General features: G+C 35.8%; 1 protein-coding gene across 8 annotated transcripts in view; it reads left to right on the top strand.

Moving 5' to 3' along the window:
• DMD (dystrophin) overlaps window positions 1-12,467 on the top strand; it is a 1,148,466-nt gene that overhangs the window by 1,015,392 nt on the left and 120,607 nt on the right. For all 8 annotated transcript variants that reach the window (XM_041472370.1, XM_041472371.1, XM_041472365.1 and 5 more), the window contains one exon: window positions 6,033-6,111. In XM_041472370.1, the coding sequence (XP_041328304.1) occupies window positions 6,033-6,111 (79 nt within the window). The remainder of the gene's footprint in view (window positions 1-6,032; window positions 6,112-12,467) is intronic.

Raw genomic sequence — 12,467 nt, 5'->3', positions numbered from 1 at the left:
ATAGCATTGTACTTATCTATTTTTTTATTCAATGTGGAAAATAAGCACATTTTTACGCTCTCAAAATATTTCAGAATACTGAACTTTTCACCAGAAAACTAATTGTCCTTAGCTGTTTTTTCAACTCAGTAAATGTCGAGACTTAAACCTGAATTTCAGCAGCTGGGAACAATGGCTATCAATTGCCTTTTCCCCCCTGCTGTTCCTCATTAACAGCACAAAGTGTTCTTATTTAAATCCATCCTTATCGCCTAATGTGCGAGGAGTGGTGAGTGACTGACTGAATTCAGGGGCTATTAGAAGTACAGCAGATCAGATCTTGCTGTTTATTGATTTGTGAGGAACAGCCTCGCACTGCTTTGACAGCTCTGACTCAGTGAGAGCAAAGAAAGAAGCTTTTCAGCTCCTGGGAGGAGAATTGCTGGGCAACATTAAAGAGGGTCTTGTAGGAGCCGGTTTCCTTTGATATGCAGGCAAATTGGCTGTGCTTGGTTGGAGTCAAGGTCAGGAGGCTCTGGAAATGCTATGAATATGGTGGGAAAATTAAAGGAGTGTTGTTTTAGTAAGTATTGTGTGGATGCATGCTGATTGAGACACAAAATTGCCCTTCTCTTTTTGCGAGAACAGCTTTTGGTGAAGCAAATTTTGACCAAAAAAAAAAAAAAAAAAAAAAGAAGAAAAAGGAGATTGTGTGTCCTTTTGCTGCTGCGCTAAATATAGCTGTTTAGATGAGAATCTTCTATTCTTTCTCTCTTTTCTTGCCATTTTCCCTCTGAATCCCAGCCATTCAACAGTTGTCTTAACTCTTTACACTTTTTTAAACTAGTGATCTCATTTCTGCTGCTTCATGTTAATAAGTAGTAAAAATTGCTACTTGCACACCTTCGTGTAATTTTTTTTTTAAATTAATTCCTTGCCAAGTTCACTGAATGTGAATTCCCTGAGAGTGCTGAGCACAGAGAAGCACCCGAGCAGTCACCTTGGCTCATGCAGGGCTCATTGCGGGTAGCTCGGGGGGCAGTCAGAGCTCAGATGGGCACCCCCGTGGAAATTTCCTCCACTGAACAATCAAAGCTATGGGCAAGGCTGCGGCAGGGTTATACCACAGCTAGACCAAGGCTCTTATGTCTCTGTAGTGTTGGTAGATCCAAGAGGGACAAGGTTATGGATTGACAGAGAGACCATTCCTTTAGCTCTTTGCTGAGGCCACTCCTTGTTTGCAGACACAGCTTCAATAATATGATGGGTGGTCTCCTTCCTCCAGCACATCTTGGAGTAGTTCATCAACTCCAGCACTGCTGGACAGCTGCTGTCGGGTTCTCTTGGAAAACATGGGAAATAGTGAGAATTAAACATCTCCTATTTCCTTCTTGATCTAGGCCTGCTTTGCAGTGTGGACATAAACACAAAAGAACACTTTATATGTCATAAAAGTATTCTCAGTCAAACCTCAAAAAAAGAAGAAGAAGAAAAAAAAAAGACAAATTCCAACACCCCTTGCCAGAACAGTCAAACCTCAAAAAAAGAAGAAGAAAAAAAAAAAAGGCAAATCCCAACACCCCCTGCCAGAGTTTAGTAGTAGACCCAAGTTAAATCTATCAAATCCTTATTCTGACTGCAGTGGAGCTGCTATAAAAATGTTGTCAAGGTCAAACCCCACTTTAGGTAAAGTACTTAGAAACTACTCCTAACAACTGCATGGCAGAGCTTTGCTTTTGTTATTGTCTTAATTTGTTTTTCTGAACTTGATTATAGATTCAGTTCACAGGGCTGCATCCAAGTGCTGGGAAACAAAACTTGTTTCATCAAATGTTTTCAAAGTCTTTAAAGGAGAAGGACTTCAATTTTTTTTTCTAGCCAATTTTTTTTTTTTGAGCAGAAGCTGTTTCTGTACCATGTCAATATCACTTAAAATCAGTAGAGGATGCTTAATATTACTATCTTCAGCCTCGAGTATATTTACTGCACTGCTGTGGTTCTTTCATTTGTTACGATTGAAAGAAGATCCATGTTATTTAAAACATTGGATTAAATAAATAAAGGAAATGCATGTCTTCTCAAGCATGCATCCCCAGTGAAGAAAACCAACGGTTCAAGTATCCCAATTTTAGAAAGTTCTGATGTTTGTTTTCAAGTAATAATTAGATATAAAAATATCTGTCTATTTAAATCAAATTCTCATATCATGATAAAGCAATAGCTGACCTTTTAGAAATCCATTTATTTATTAATAACAATTTTTGTGGAGAAATCTTTGGAGTTTTACCTGAAAGGTATCCAAATGAAATCCACAATCCCATCCCATGGAGACTGGACCAGATGACCACTGTGGTCCCTTCCAGTTTTATCCACTGTGATCCTGCAGATTACATTCTGGTAATAGCACCTTTAAAGTAGTATTTTTTTCATGGCTAAGCCAACACTACTGAAATGAGAAGAGTTTATTTTCCTTTATTAACAGCACATTTTTTTTTTCTTCCCTTTAAAGCAAGGAAAATGAATGCTTGAATGGGCTTGAAAATTTTGCAGTTTTCTTCCCATACCACAAGGCTCAAGTTGTTCACCACTTGTTCTAACTGCCCTTGGTTCAGAGCCTAGCATACAAAAATACAAGAGACACTGTGCTCATTTTGGAGGAGCATATTTCACTTGATTTGAAGGCAAAACAAGACAAATGAAAAATCTAAAATTTGGGAATTACCTATGGCTTGTTTATGAAAATAAGAAACTCTTTTACATGCCAGTGAGAATTTCTTTTAAGAATCATGAAACATTTATGAAGACATATATATAGAATCTCCTTTTTCAGATTGTTGGTGTATAAGTCTCTAAGTCAAATCCAAATCTGATTTTATTGGATCAGAGATACATTCTTAAGCAAGGATTGTTTCGGTGGGTATTTTTTGTACATCATTATCTGAGTTATTTTGGGTTCAAATTTTGTTATTTTACCATTTATGTGTTAGTTTTGATAAAATTAATAGAAACTGACTGCAATAATGTTCCTTGCTCTACTACCGAAAGTGAGTTACATCTTTTACTTCTTTTACCTAAAAGGTAATATGCCAATACATCAGCAAGTGGTATTTCCTGGGAGCCAAGTGGAATAATGCTTTGTATTCTCAGTTGATATTTCCTGGAGAATTCTGAAGTTTCTCAGTGTTTTCTTCTTCTCTGTATTGACAAACTCTACCTCTAGAAAGAGGTATTTCCTGGCTCACATCCAAAGCTGTTCAGTTGGAGAGTTAACCCTGAAGTGTGTAAGGTATATTATTTTGCTGATGTACATATGCAACTAAAAATCTTCAGGTTAATAATTTTGTGCAGTTTAAAGGTTACCTGGATATTTTGAAGGGATTGGAATTCTCACTTTTAGCACGCTTATAGAAGTTGTATAGGCTGTGTGCTGGCAGTGGTCATGTGTACTAAAGGGTTCCCATGCTCTTTGCTGATCACTATTTGGCTGTTGAAATTCTCCTATATGAAACACTGCTCCCCACTGTGTGTTTGTAAAGTTCTCATTCTCTTTAGGGATTCTTCATGCCAGCAAAAAACTTTTTCCATCCTGGCTAACTTAATGAAAAGTATGTACTAATATAAAGGAAGAGCCATATATTTCTTCATTAACCAATATTTCCTAATGACGAAATAAGTATGTTATGAGGTAATTTTAAGACAATTCTAAAGAGCATATGCATTTTCAATATGTTTTTCCAGTGGTTTTTATTTGCATGTGTTTAGGTATGTTTAAGATTATCTTTCTAGTCTTCATTGAACTTCATTTCTTGGTTAAAAATAATAGCATATCAGTTAATTATTCTGTACTTAAGCCAATTATACTGATGACCAGAAGCAGCCCTTTCATGGTTTTCTGTGCACTTACAGACTTCCCCAGCTTCTATCTGTGCAGTGAATTGGGTGTGAACTCAAGCTCAAAGTCTGTCCCTGGTATGAGGCATTACTCAACAGAAACATCTGTCCATGCAATTCAGTGGGAAGCCAGAAAAGATGACATAGAAATTAAGGGAGCTGCAGGAAAAGCACCTGAAAAATGGTTTGAGGAAAGAAAGCAAATGGGCATTTTTGCTTATAAGTGTTAGTTTTAAAATTGTAAGCAAATAAATCATGCCCTGGCAGTAAATTGCTATTGCTTAGTTAAAGAAGATGTTGGGGTCTAGGGGTTATCTGGCACACACACACAATCATATCAAATAACTCATTAATTCTACCATTTTAAATTTTTTCCTTTTACTGTATCATACCCAGTTACTATACAATACTTCCCTCCTACCACCATCCAAAATATTCCCTGAAAGTTTTAAAATGTGGATTGCCTTTTACTTGTGCATTCATTTCCTTGTTATGTATATCACAATTTACTTGTGGAACCTATTTGTTTCCTTGTTACATATATCACAATTAGGCCAATTAAAATACACTTACCTTCTGCTTTGCCAGTGTTGATGGAACACTTTTTCTTACAGGCAATATTTAAGTGAACCTGCTTCCTATCAGTTACTTTATTTATTACATTTCAAAATTATTCTATCATTACTTTCAAGTTTTTTTTTCCTTGTTTTATCTAATCCTATTCTTAGGTTTAACTTAATGTCATCCTTCTAGCATATAGGTTCTGAAGAGACTGGTAGATGTCACTCATACACCAGGGAATCTTGTTGTAACCATGCCCTTTTGGCCACTTGCTCAATACTCCACTGAGATTTTCAAGGGTAAAGATAAAACCAGTCTGTAGTAGTTTTGGTTTGTTAATTTGAGATTTTACTAATTTTGAGATTTCCTAAGTAATGTGTTTGTTTCCTGTGGTGAGATAGGATTAGGAGAAGGGGTAAAGTAGGTTCAAAATTTTAAAAGGGTATAAAGGAAATTTTATTAAAAGTAACTAAAGGGAAAAAAGGTAGTAAGAATCAAAATAAACTTTTCAGAATACTTTTTCCCATAAGTTTTTTTCAATGATAATGTAAACAAACAAAACCTAAAATTTTTAGTTAGTTTATTACCTCTAAAATAGTTTTTCTTTAGTTTACTTAGGGAGAGAAGTCTCTCTTGTTAAGGTTCTGGAGATTTCTCCATAAGAAGAAAAAAACAGGTTTTTTGTGGGTCTTAGTTTTGTCACGAATAACAGCAACCTGGGGAGCTCTGTTGTCATGAAGTGTCTTCTATCTTTTATAAGTTTTCCTATAGTTTGTTGTTGTGTTATAGTAACTTATGGGGTATTGTTTTAAAGATGAGTTGTTTAAAGGTAAAAGTTCTTATTATCTGTCTATCTATCTATCACATGTGTCATACATTAACGTAAGAAGAGTTCAGGGAAGTGAGACAAAAACTTTTTATGTAACTAACAGTCTATTAAACCACTGGAAAACTGGACCTAAACTAAGTCCTGAACTATTGTCTCTGTTTTCATGCAGTACACCAACCCAACAAAACCTTAGGAACATTTTCTTCAAAGGTTTGTTCTGAGGAAAGGGTTGCAGGGCTAAGGTTTGAGTGATTAAAAGAACAGCAAAATGTTTTTACCAGCTGCTCTCTTTTGGTTAACCTCATTTCAGCACTTGGTTGAAATGTGGTTATTCTGTCCACAGTAAATGAGATTACTTTTCACGTGCTGATTTATAATACTGTACTTTGAAAAGTACTTTAAAAGTAGTTTAGAAAAAATATTAACAGATGGATATTCTGACTTCAGTATTGACAAGCAGCAGTCATACTATTTTCAGGTACATAATGTCAGGCCAATTTGCTATACCTTTATTTATCAGCCTGTTCATTTTTAGCTTCTTCGAGCAACAGTTAAGATGGGGAAAACAGAAAAAAACCCTTTTTTTTTTTTTTTTGCTTATTTATTTCCAGTGACACATTTAATCTCATCTGAAGACTCTGAAGGATAACATTTGTTGCAGGAAATTGCTTAATTTTAAACTGAACATTCATTAATAAAAAAATGACCTGACTATAATTGCTCTTTGTTTCTTGTCTAGAAAAGAGTAATTTTTTTTCTCCTCTCTTAACAGGTGGCCGTTGATGAGCGCATCAAGCAACTGCATGAAGCTCACAGGGATTTTGGCCCAACTTCCCAGCATTTTCTTACCAGTGAGTGATTTCTTATTTCCCATTCTTCTTGTGCAGTTTGCATACACATTTAATTGATAATTTTGTAGCCATGTGCTAGTTGTTATGAGTTTCTATTTTAGACTGTATTGCAATTGTTTTCTTTTATTTTTTTTTCCCCTGGGTGAAGAGGAATGTTAAGTAAATTCATATTGTCCAGGTCCAGAGTAAAAGGAAAATGTCTGCCATTATCAAGTCTCTCTGCCCTTCTATCTCTGCAAGGCTCGTCTACATTGGGGGTTCCCTTTAGGCCTAGCAAATTAAAATTATGTTAAAAAGAGTTTCTGATGATTTTAACCCAGAAAGGATTAAAACCAACACAAAAACCCAAAACCAACACGAATTTGTTTTATCGTTTAAAGAAATGTTCAGCTCCAAAAAGGGACAAAACAAGACATGCAAGAAAAAAATTTTACAGGATTTGATCACTTAGCAGAGCAGTGAGAGGATGAAAACTGGGGTGAGAAAGTTGGCATAAGAATGGCAGCTAAGTAAACTTTATACAACTCTGCATAAAATATAATTGCCAGCAAAAGCCCCACTTCACCTCCACACGCATTCTTTTATCAAGGATGTTTTGAAGTACACTGAAAGACAACTTGAAACACCTTCAAAGCTCCAAGGCAGTGACTAAAGTGAAGCTTCTTAAAGGCCATGTCTTTTCCATTGTTCTTCAATTAAGGAAAGTAAACAGTAAAGCTTTATTTAAGAGATTATATCAGCAGAACAGAACACAGTCACAGGATAATGGTCTCCTACATGCAGAGGGACAAGCTATCCTGACATCAGAAATAGATGTTACTATTATTGCACAGCTACGTTCACAGTGCGATAGAGGACAAACTTTTCTTCAGCTGATACTGCCTTGTAATTTCAATAGGTTAACCATTTTCCCACTGAAGATCTTAATAGGAAACTGAAAATTCTCAACAGGAAGACCTGCAAAATCAAAACCAAGGTTGATTTTGGGCCATATAAGATTAATGCAGGCTGATTCAACCCTGAACCTTCATTTGTCAAATGATGATCCTATGAAGAAATAAGACATATTTTCATTATTTCTGTTTCAAACCCACTTTTCTTTAACTCTTTATCACTGGGAATACTTTTTCAGCTCAATATACATAACTCCAAATCAGACTCATCAAGACTGAATGTGCAAGGGCTATGAATATGTGACATAAACACCATATTTAAGTAGATACCTGTTTTTCCTTGTGACTCATGGTGTATTCTTGGTGAAAGAATAGATCTGTAGGGTAAATTAAGCAAGTCTGGAAGAGTCTAGAGTGACCTTCACTGCATTATCACACTGATCAAGGTGTCTTTGTGCTGGTGTTGAGTGTAGTCAGACAATTTTCCTAGGCCCATTCTGCCTTATTATTGCTAAAGTAGATCAATCTGAAAGATGATCAGTGTATGGTAGTCACCTCTTTTAGCCCACCCACAACCCGTGAGACATTATTCTTCTTTGTAACTAATTAGAGCCAGAAAATTGTGGACACCATTCTGGACACTCCATGCCATTTGAGGATCACCATAGGAAAAGGAATCAGGTGAAAATGTGTTCATTTTGGAAATAGTCCAGCTATTTCCTTAGAACAATGGGCATTTGTATTTGCTTATTTGCTCTCTCTCTCTTAGAGGTGTGTGCAAATACATAATCTTACCCATGCATGTAAAAGTTAAGTATTTGAAGCTCTGAAAACATCTGCAGAATCCTTCCCAAGTCACTGAAAACTGCCAGTACCTACATCAGTCCCATCTTTCATAAAAATCAAACTCCAAAAGCATCCACTATCATGTAGTGTCACTATGCCTAGGGAAAATACCACGCTTTGACATGCTTTTTATGCTTTTTTACTGCCACTGCTGCATCCCTGCACGGATGGAAGCACATCTGTGGGAGAGAGGGCTGCAGGAGAGGGTGACACAGCATCCAGCCATCCAGCACAAGTGGTTTTTCTGCAGCTGTACTTTTGGGGGTGAACAAGTCAGATATAAAGGTTGCCAAACACAATCAGGCAGGTCAAATGAAGGTGAATTTAATGGCTTGTAAATTAGGTTTCTGTACGTGGTAGACAGAGTCCAAGTTGATCAGTCTGTGGCAACAGCAGTGAAAAGATTAATCATAGCAATTTTTGTGGTTTTATTTACTAAGCTCAAAACTCAGAGAGCATTTTTATCTAAGGAGCTGAGATACACATGAGATCAGTGCAAACTATAATCGGTAAGGAAAATAAGCAATCTATTGCTTATTGAATATCTAGTTTATATGCCGGTAATAATCAGTTCATCCTCCCTAGTGAGCATCAACTTTCCTTCTTCCACACATGCTTGTTCATCTTAAGGCACAAGTAATAATATCTGTTTATATTCTTATATGAAAAGTTATCCTTTTATAGTTGATATAGCTTTAAGTAATTCTGCAAAAAGGCTTGTACTTCAGTCAAGGTCACATAAAATCAGTGACTGAATTACATTTCTCTCCTATCAGAAAGAAATAAATATGATCTTCTAATCATGGTAACTTTTTCATGTGCTTGTTATTATTTTATACATAGAAATTATAGCATCATCTGTTTTTTTCTGCTTGGTTGAAACTGAAGCTGCATGGGGCTGTTGAAAACGTGGCACAAAAGTAATGGGGGTGTGATGCAGGGACCTCATATTTGTCATGCCCTGTGAGGCAAGAAATCAAGTGGTAGTCCCTGTTTCTAAGCACTTACAGCCTGTTCTAAGGGCTATTCATAGAGCTATTTCTGAAAGAGATTGGAAAGAAGGTGTGAGCTAGAGAGATAAGGAGTGTAAAAGAAAAAAAACAAAAATGTATTCTTATTTGTGGCATTTTTAAATTAGAGAGTTTTTCTCCATTGTCTTTTCATGCAGTTCAATATCCTTTTTCCACTCTTTCATCTTTTAAATGACCAAGTGCCAGTGTTTATCTGTGCTGAGGCATGGGATAATTCAAATGTTTCCTGGTTGTAAATTAAAGAGATAGTGGCAAAGGAATGGGATCCACTTGTGTCTCTCTCCTTTAAGGCTTTGGTTTGCCTCAAGTGTAAAAGACTTATCAAAACTGGCCCTTACTTTTCACATGAACTTGCCTCTCTCCAGGCCTGGTACATTTTTTAATGGGCTCTCTCACCCCACCTTGAGCTTCTGACCTTCGTGCTTCCCCCAACTCATTTTGCTCTGCCAGTGTCCACAGAGGCAGTCCCAGCTCCAGCTCAGTTCGTTCCTTGCCAAGGACACACAGCATTCACAACAATAGTTAAGATAGATCTGATAAATGTACTACATGGACAAAACTTTATGTCATGAATTCGTGGAGTGAGTTTGTTGGTTTTGAAGGACTTGCTGTTTAATTAGAATTCTCTAAATCAGGGTGTAAGAACACTGTAAAAATAAGATCTTTCTATTAAAAAGAAACTTGTAAATATTTAGCAAAGTAATTACAAGAAAAAATCTATGATCCTTTCATGGATGATGGTGCTTAATTTGGGAATTATATACAGTAACTGAGGTGTGAAAAATATTATCTGCAAATTTTAAACACAATGCTAGCTCCAAAGTTTTCAGTGACGACTCTGGAATAATTTTACTATTTTGGCTTCGTCTGTATTTTTCTCTGTGATTCTGCCTTTTACAAAAAATGAGATTCATTGTCTCTTGTTGGAAGACCCACCTATTATGTCACAATAGTTATTACTCTTTTTGAGATGCAATAAACGAGAAGTAGCATTGATGTCAGATTGCTTTTAATATCATTTGCAATGCTATTCAGCAATCACTCATACTTCTTAATGTGCATATCTGGTGATTGTTCATTCATGTGCATTGCTGGTGATTGCTGAAAAATAGGTGTTACATCTTTTAAAACCATGAGCAAACCTTATAATTTACTGTCCAGCCCCAGTGTGAGCCATCTTTTAGTAAGTATAGCATGTCACTGAAGTGACTGCATGAAACAGTGCTCATGATATAACTGGCAATTACTAAAGATTATGACTGGAAGATTCCAGTGCTTTTCAAGCACAGACAACACAGACTTTCACCAACATGAAAAACCTGGGAATACAAGGAACAGAAAGAACATTTAGGTTTGCAAAGCTACAAGTCTGATATACCCCTAGCCAAAATTTTGTGATTCATATTTCCCAGGCTATGAACTTTTCTGCCTGCATATGTCAGTACCAGTCTGTTAAATCCTCATACCTAAATATTTGCTGGGACCTGGAGATACCTAACAGGAGATACCTCACTATGCCTTTCAGTTTTGGACTTGCAAGTAAGAGCAGCACTTAATTCAACACAAAATGAGGCAGCCTTAGCAGCTTTCATTCAGAAACAGAAATATGACAATGCTGGAGCCATCAGTTTGGGTCATAAGTGATCAGAGTGCATCTGCTGCATTTTATAGCAGATAATTGTTGCTTAAATATTAAAAATACGGTCACAGGATTGGGCTGTGTATCGTAGATCTTTCCTTCTCAGGATAAGCTCAGAGCTATTCAGGTTCAGATCTGAGTCTTTTTTCTTATTATTTCTGTGCCTTTGTGTTTTCCTTCAGTTATTTAGGCCACTCTCCTAAGAAATTGAGATGTGGCTCTGAATTACTTTGAGTTGGGAGAGAAGTCAAGTACTCACTTCCCCCACCTTCTGTGTGAGTGCTCAGATTATTATGCAAAGCAAAGACTAGGGAAACTCTTCCTTGCACAGGCACAGACACTTGTCTTTAAAAGGGCGAGTCCTCCTAATTGAGACATCCAAATCTAAAAATGAGAGGCTCTATGACTCTTAGGAGACTTTACCCATCCATCTGATAGATTATTTTCCAGTACAATCAACTGTATCTTTCTCTCTTATTTGTCCCTGTATACATTATATTATACTGTCTTTCAGATATACTTTTGACAAGCAAACACTGAAGACCGTGTCCATTCATCCATGTCCTTTGGCAAAATGGTTTAATATTTTTAGATATTACAGGAAATGTTTTGAATAGAAAATATCACCTGGCAGTAGAATAACGATAAGTGGACACAAACAAATCAGCCTAACTCTGAGAACTCTCTGAAAGCAGAGGGATTTTATTATTGTATTTAAATGTATTTATAATTCATATATTATATACATTTAAATCTGGTCATATTAGCTAGAGGAGCCTGATTGCTAGAAAACTGTTTTTCTACTTCAGTATAAATGTAAAGGAAATACATGTGCTTCTGAAAAAGGAAAGACTAGCAAAGTACCAACAAAAGCAACTACGCTACAGCTTTTGATAGTGCTTGGCTTGGCTGGACTGCTAAAGGTTTTTAAGAGTAGTAAAACATGGCCATATTTTGAGAGATTATCTTTATGCTTACTTTTGGAATAAAGTTAGTATAATTAATTTTACCATGATCTTCATTTTTTCATTAGGCATTATATTCAGGAAAGCCAAAAAGATATTTAATAACTTTTTTGATTTGCAATTAAATAGTATTTATTGAATTCAAGTTTTATATTTATATTTTTCTTTTTGTGCACTTTTGTGCTAAGTGATCCTATCTATATAATGCATTGGGATACAAATTTCTGAAAAAAATTGTAAAGCCAGATTTCAAATGATGTTCTTCTCCTCTCTTCACTCAGAAGCAAGAAATTTTTCCTTGTAATTAATGTTTTGTGTTTGGGGGAAAAAAGTATTCTGATAAAAAATATTTTAGAATGGAGTTTAAAATAATACCAATAATAATTCTAACTGTCTCTCTTGTGCTCTTGGCTTTAATGGCAGAATATCCTATATTCTGTAATGCTGCATCATTTACAAGTAAACAAATATGATTTTTTGCTCTTAATAAGATTCAAAAGATGTCTATTTATTGCCTATTATACTTTTGTCCACTCTCTGAATTAGTGTGTTGCAAAGACAGATTCTTTCCCTCCAAATTTTTTTCACCCTGACAAGTTTAACTTAGATAAATTTAACAACATTCCCATGTTGTCATGAGTTGTATGTTGTGTTCAGTTTAGGACATCCCTTTGTCCTCAAGCTCCAGGACTAGGCTACAACAGGCATATTCTATATATGTATATCAGAATTGTTCTGATATATGCTATGTAGGACATGGAATATTTACCAAATATTTATTTCTCTATTTATCTAATTTCATTTGCCAAAAATCACCACCACTTTGATTAGGCCATTTTGTAACCTGATTTGATCAGCCAGTTTTAGAGAGTCCATTTTTAAGAGCATAAGAGTGCAACAGAAGTTAGCAATGTGGAGTACCTGTATCTTGAGGTATGTGGGCCATTATAAATTCTATCTATATTTCTTTGCTCTATTTCAT

Source organism: Pyrgilauda ruficollis, unplaced genomic scaffold (assembly GCF_017590135.1).
Source record: "Pyrgilauda ruficollis isolate IOZ18807 unplaced genomic scaffold, ASM1759013v1 scaffold29, whole genome shotgun sequence".
Taxonomy (NCBI): Eukaryota; Metazoa; Chordata; class Aves; order Passeriformes; family Passeridae; genus Pyrgilauda; species Pyrgilauda ruficollis.
The sequence above is the reverse complement of the archived record's forward strand: the minus strand, read 5'-3'. Positions and strand labels throughout refer to the sequence as shown.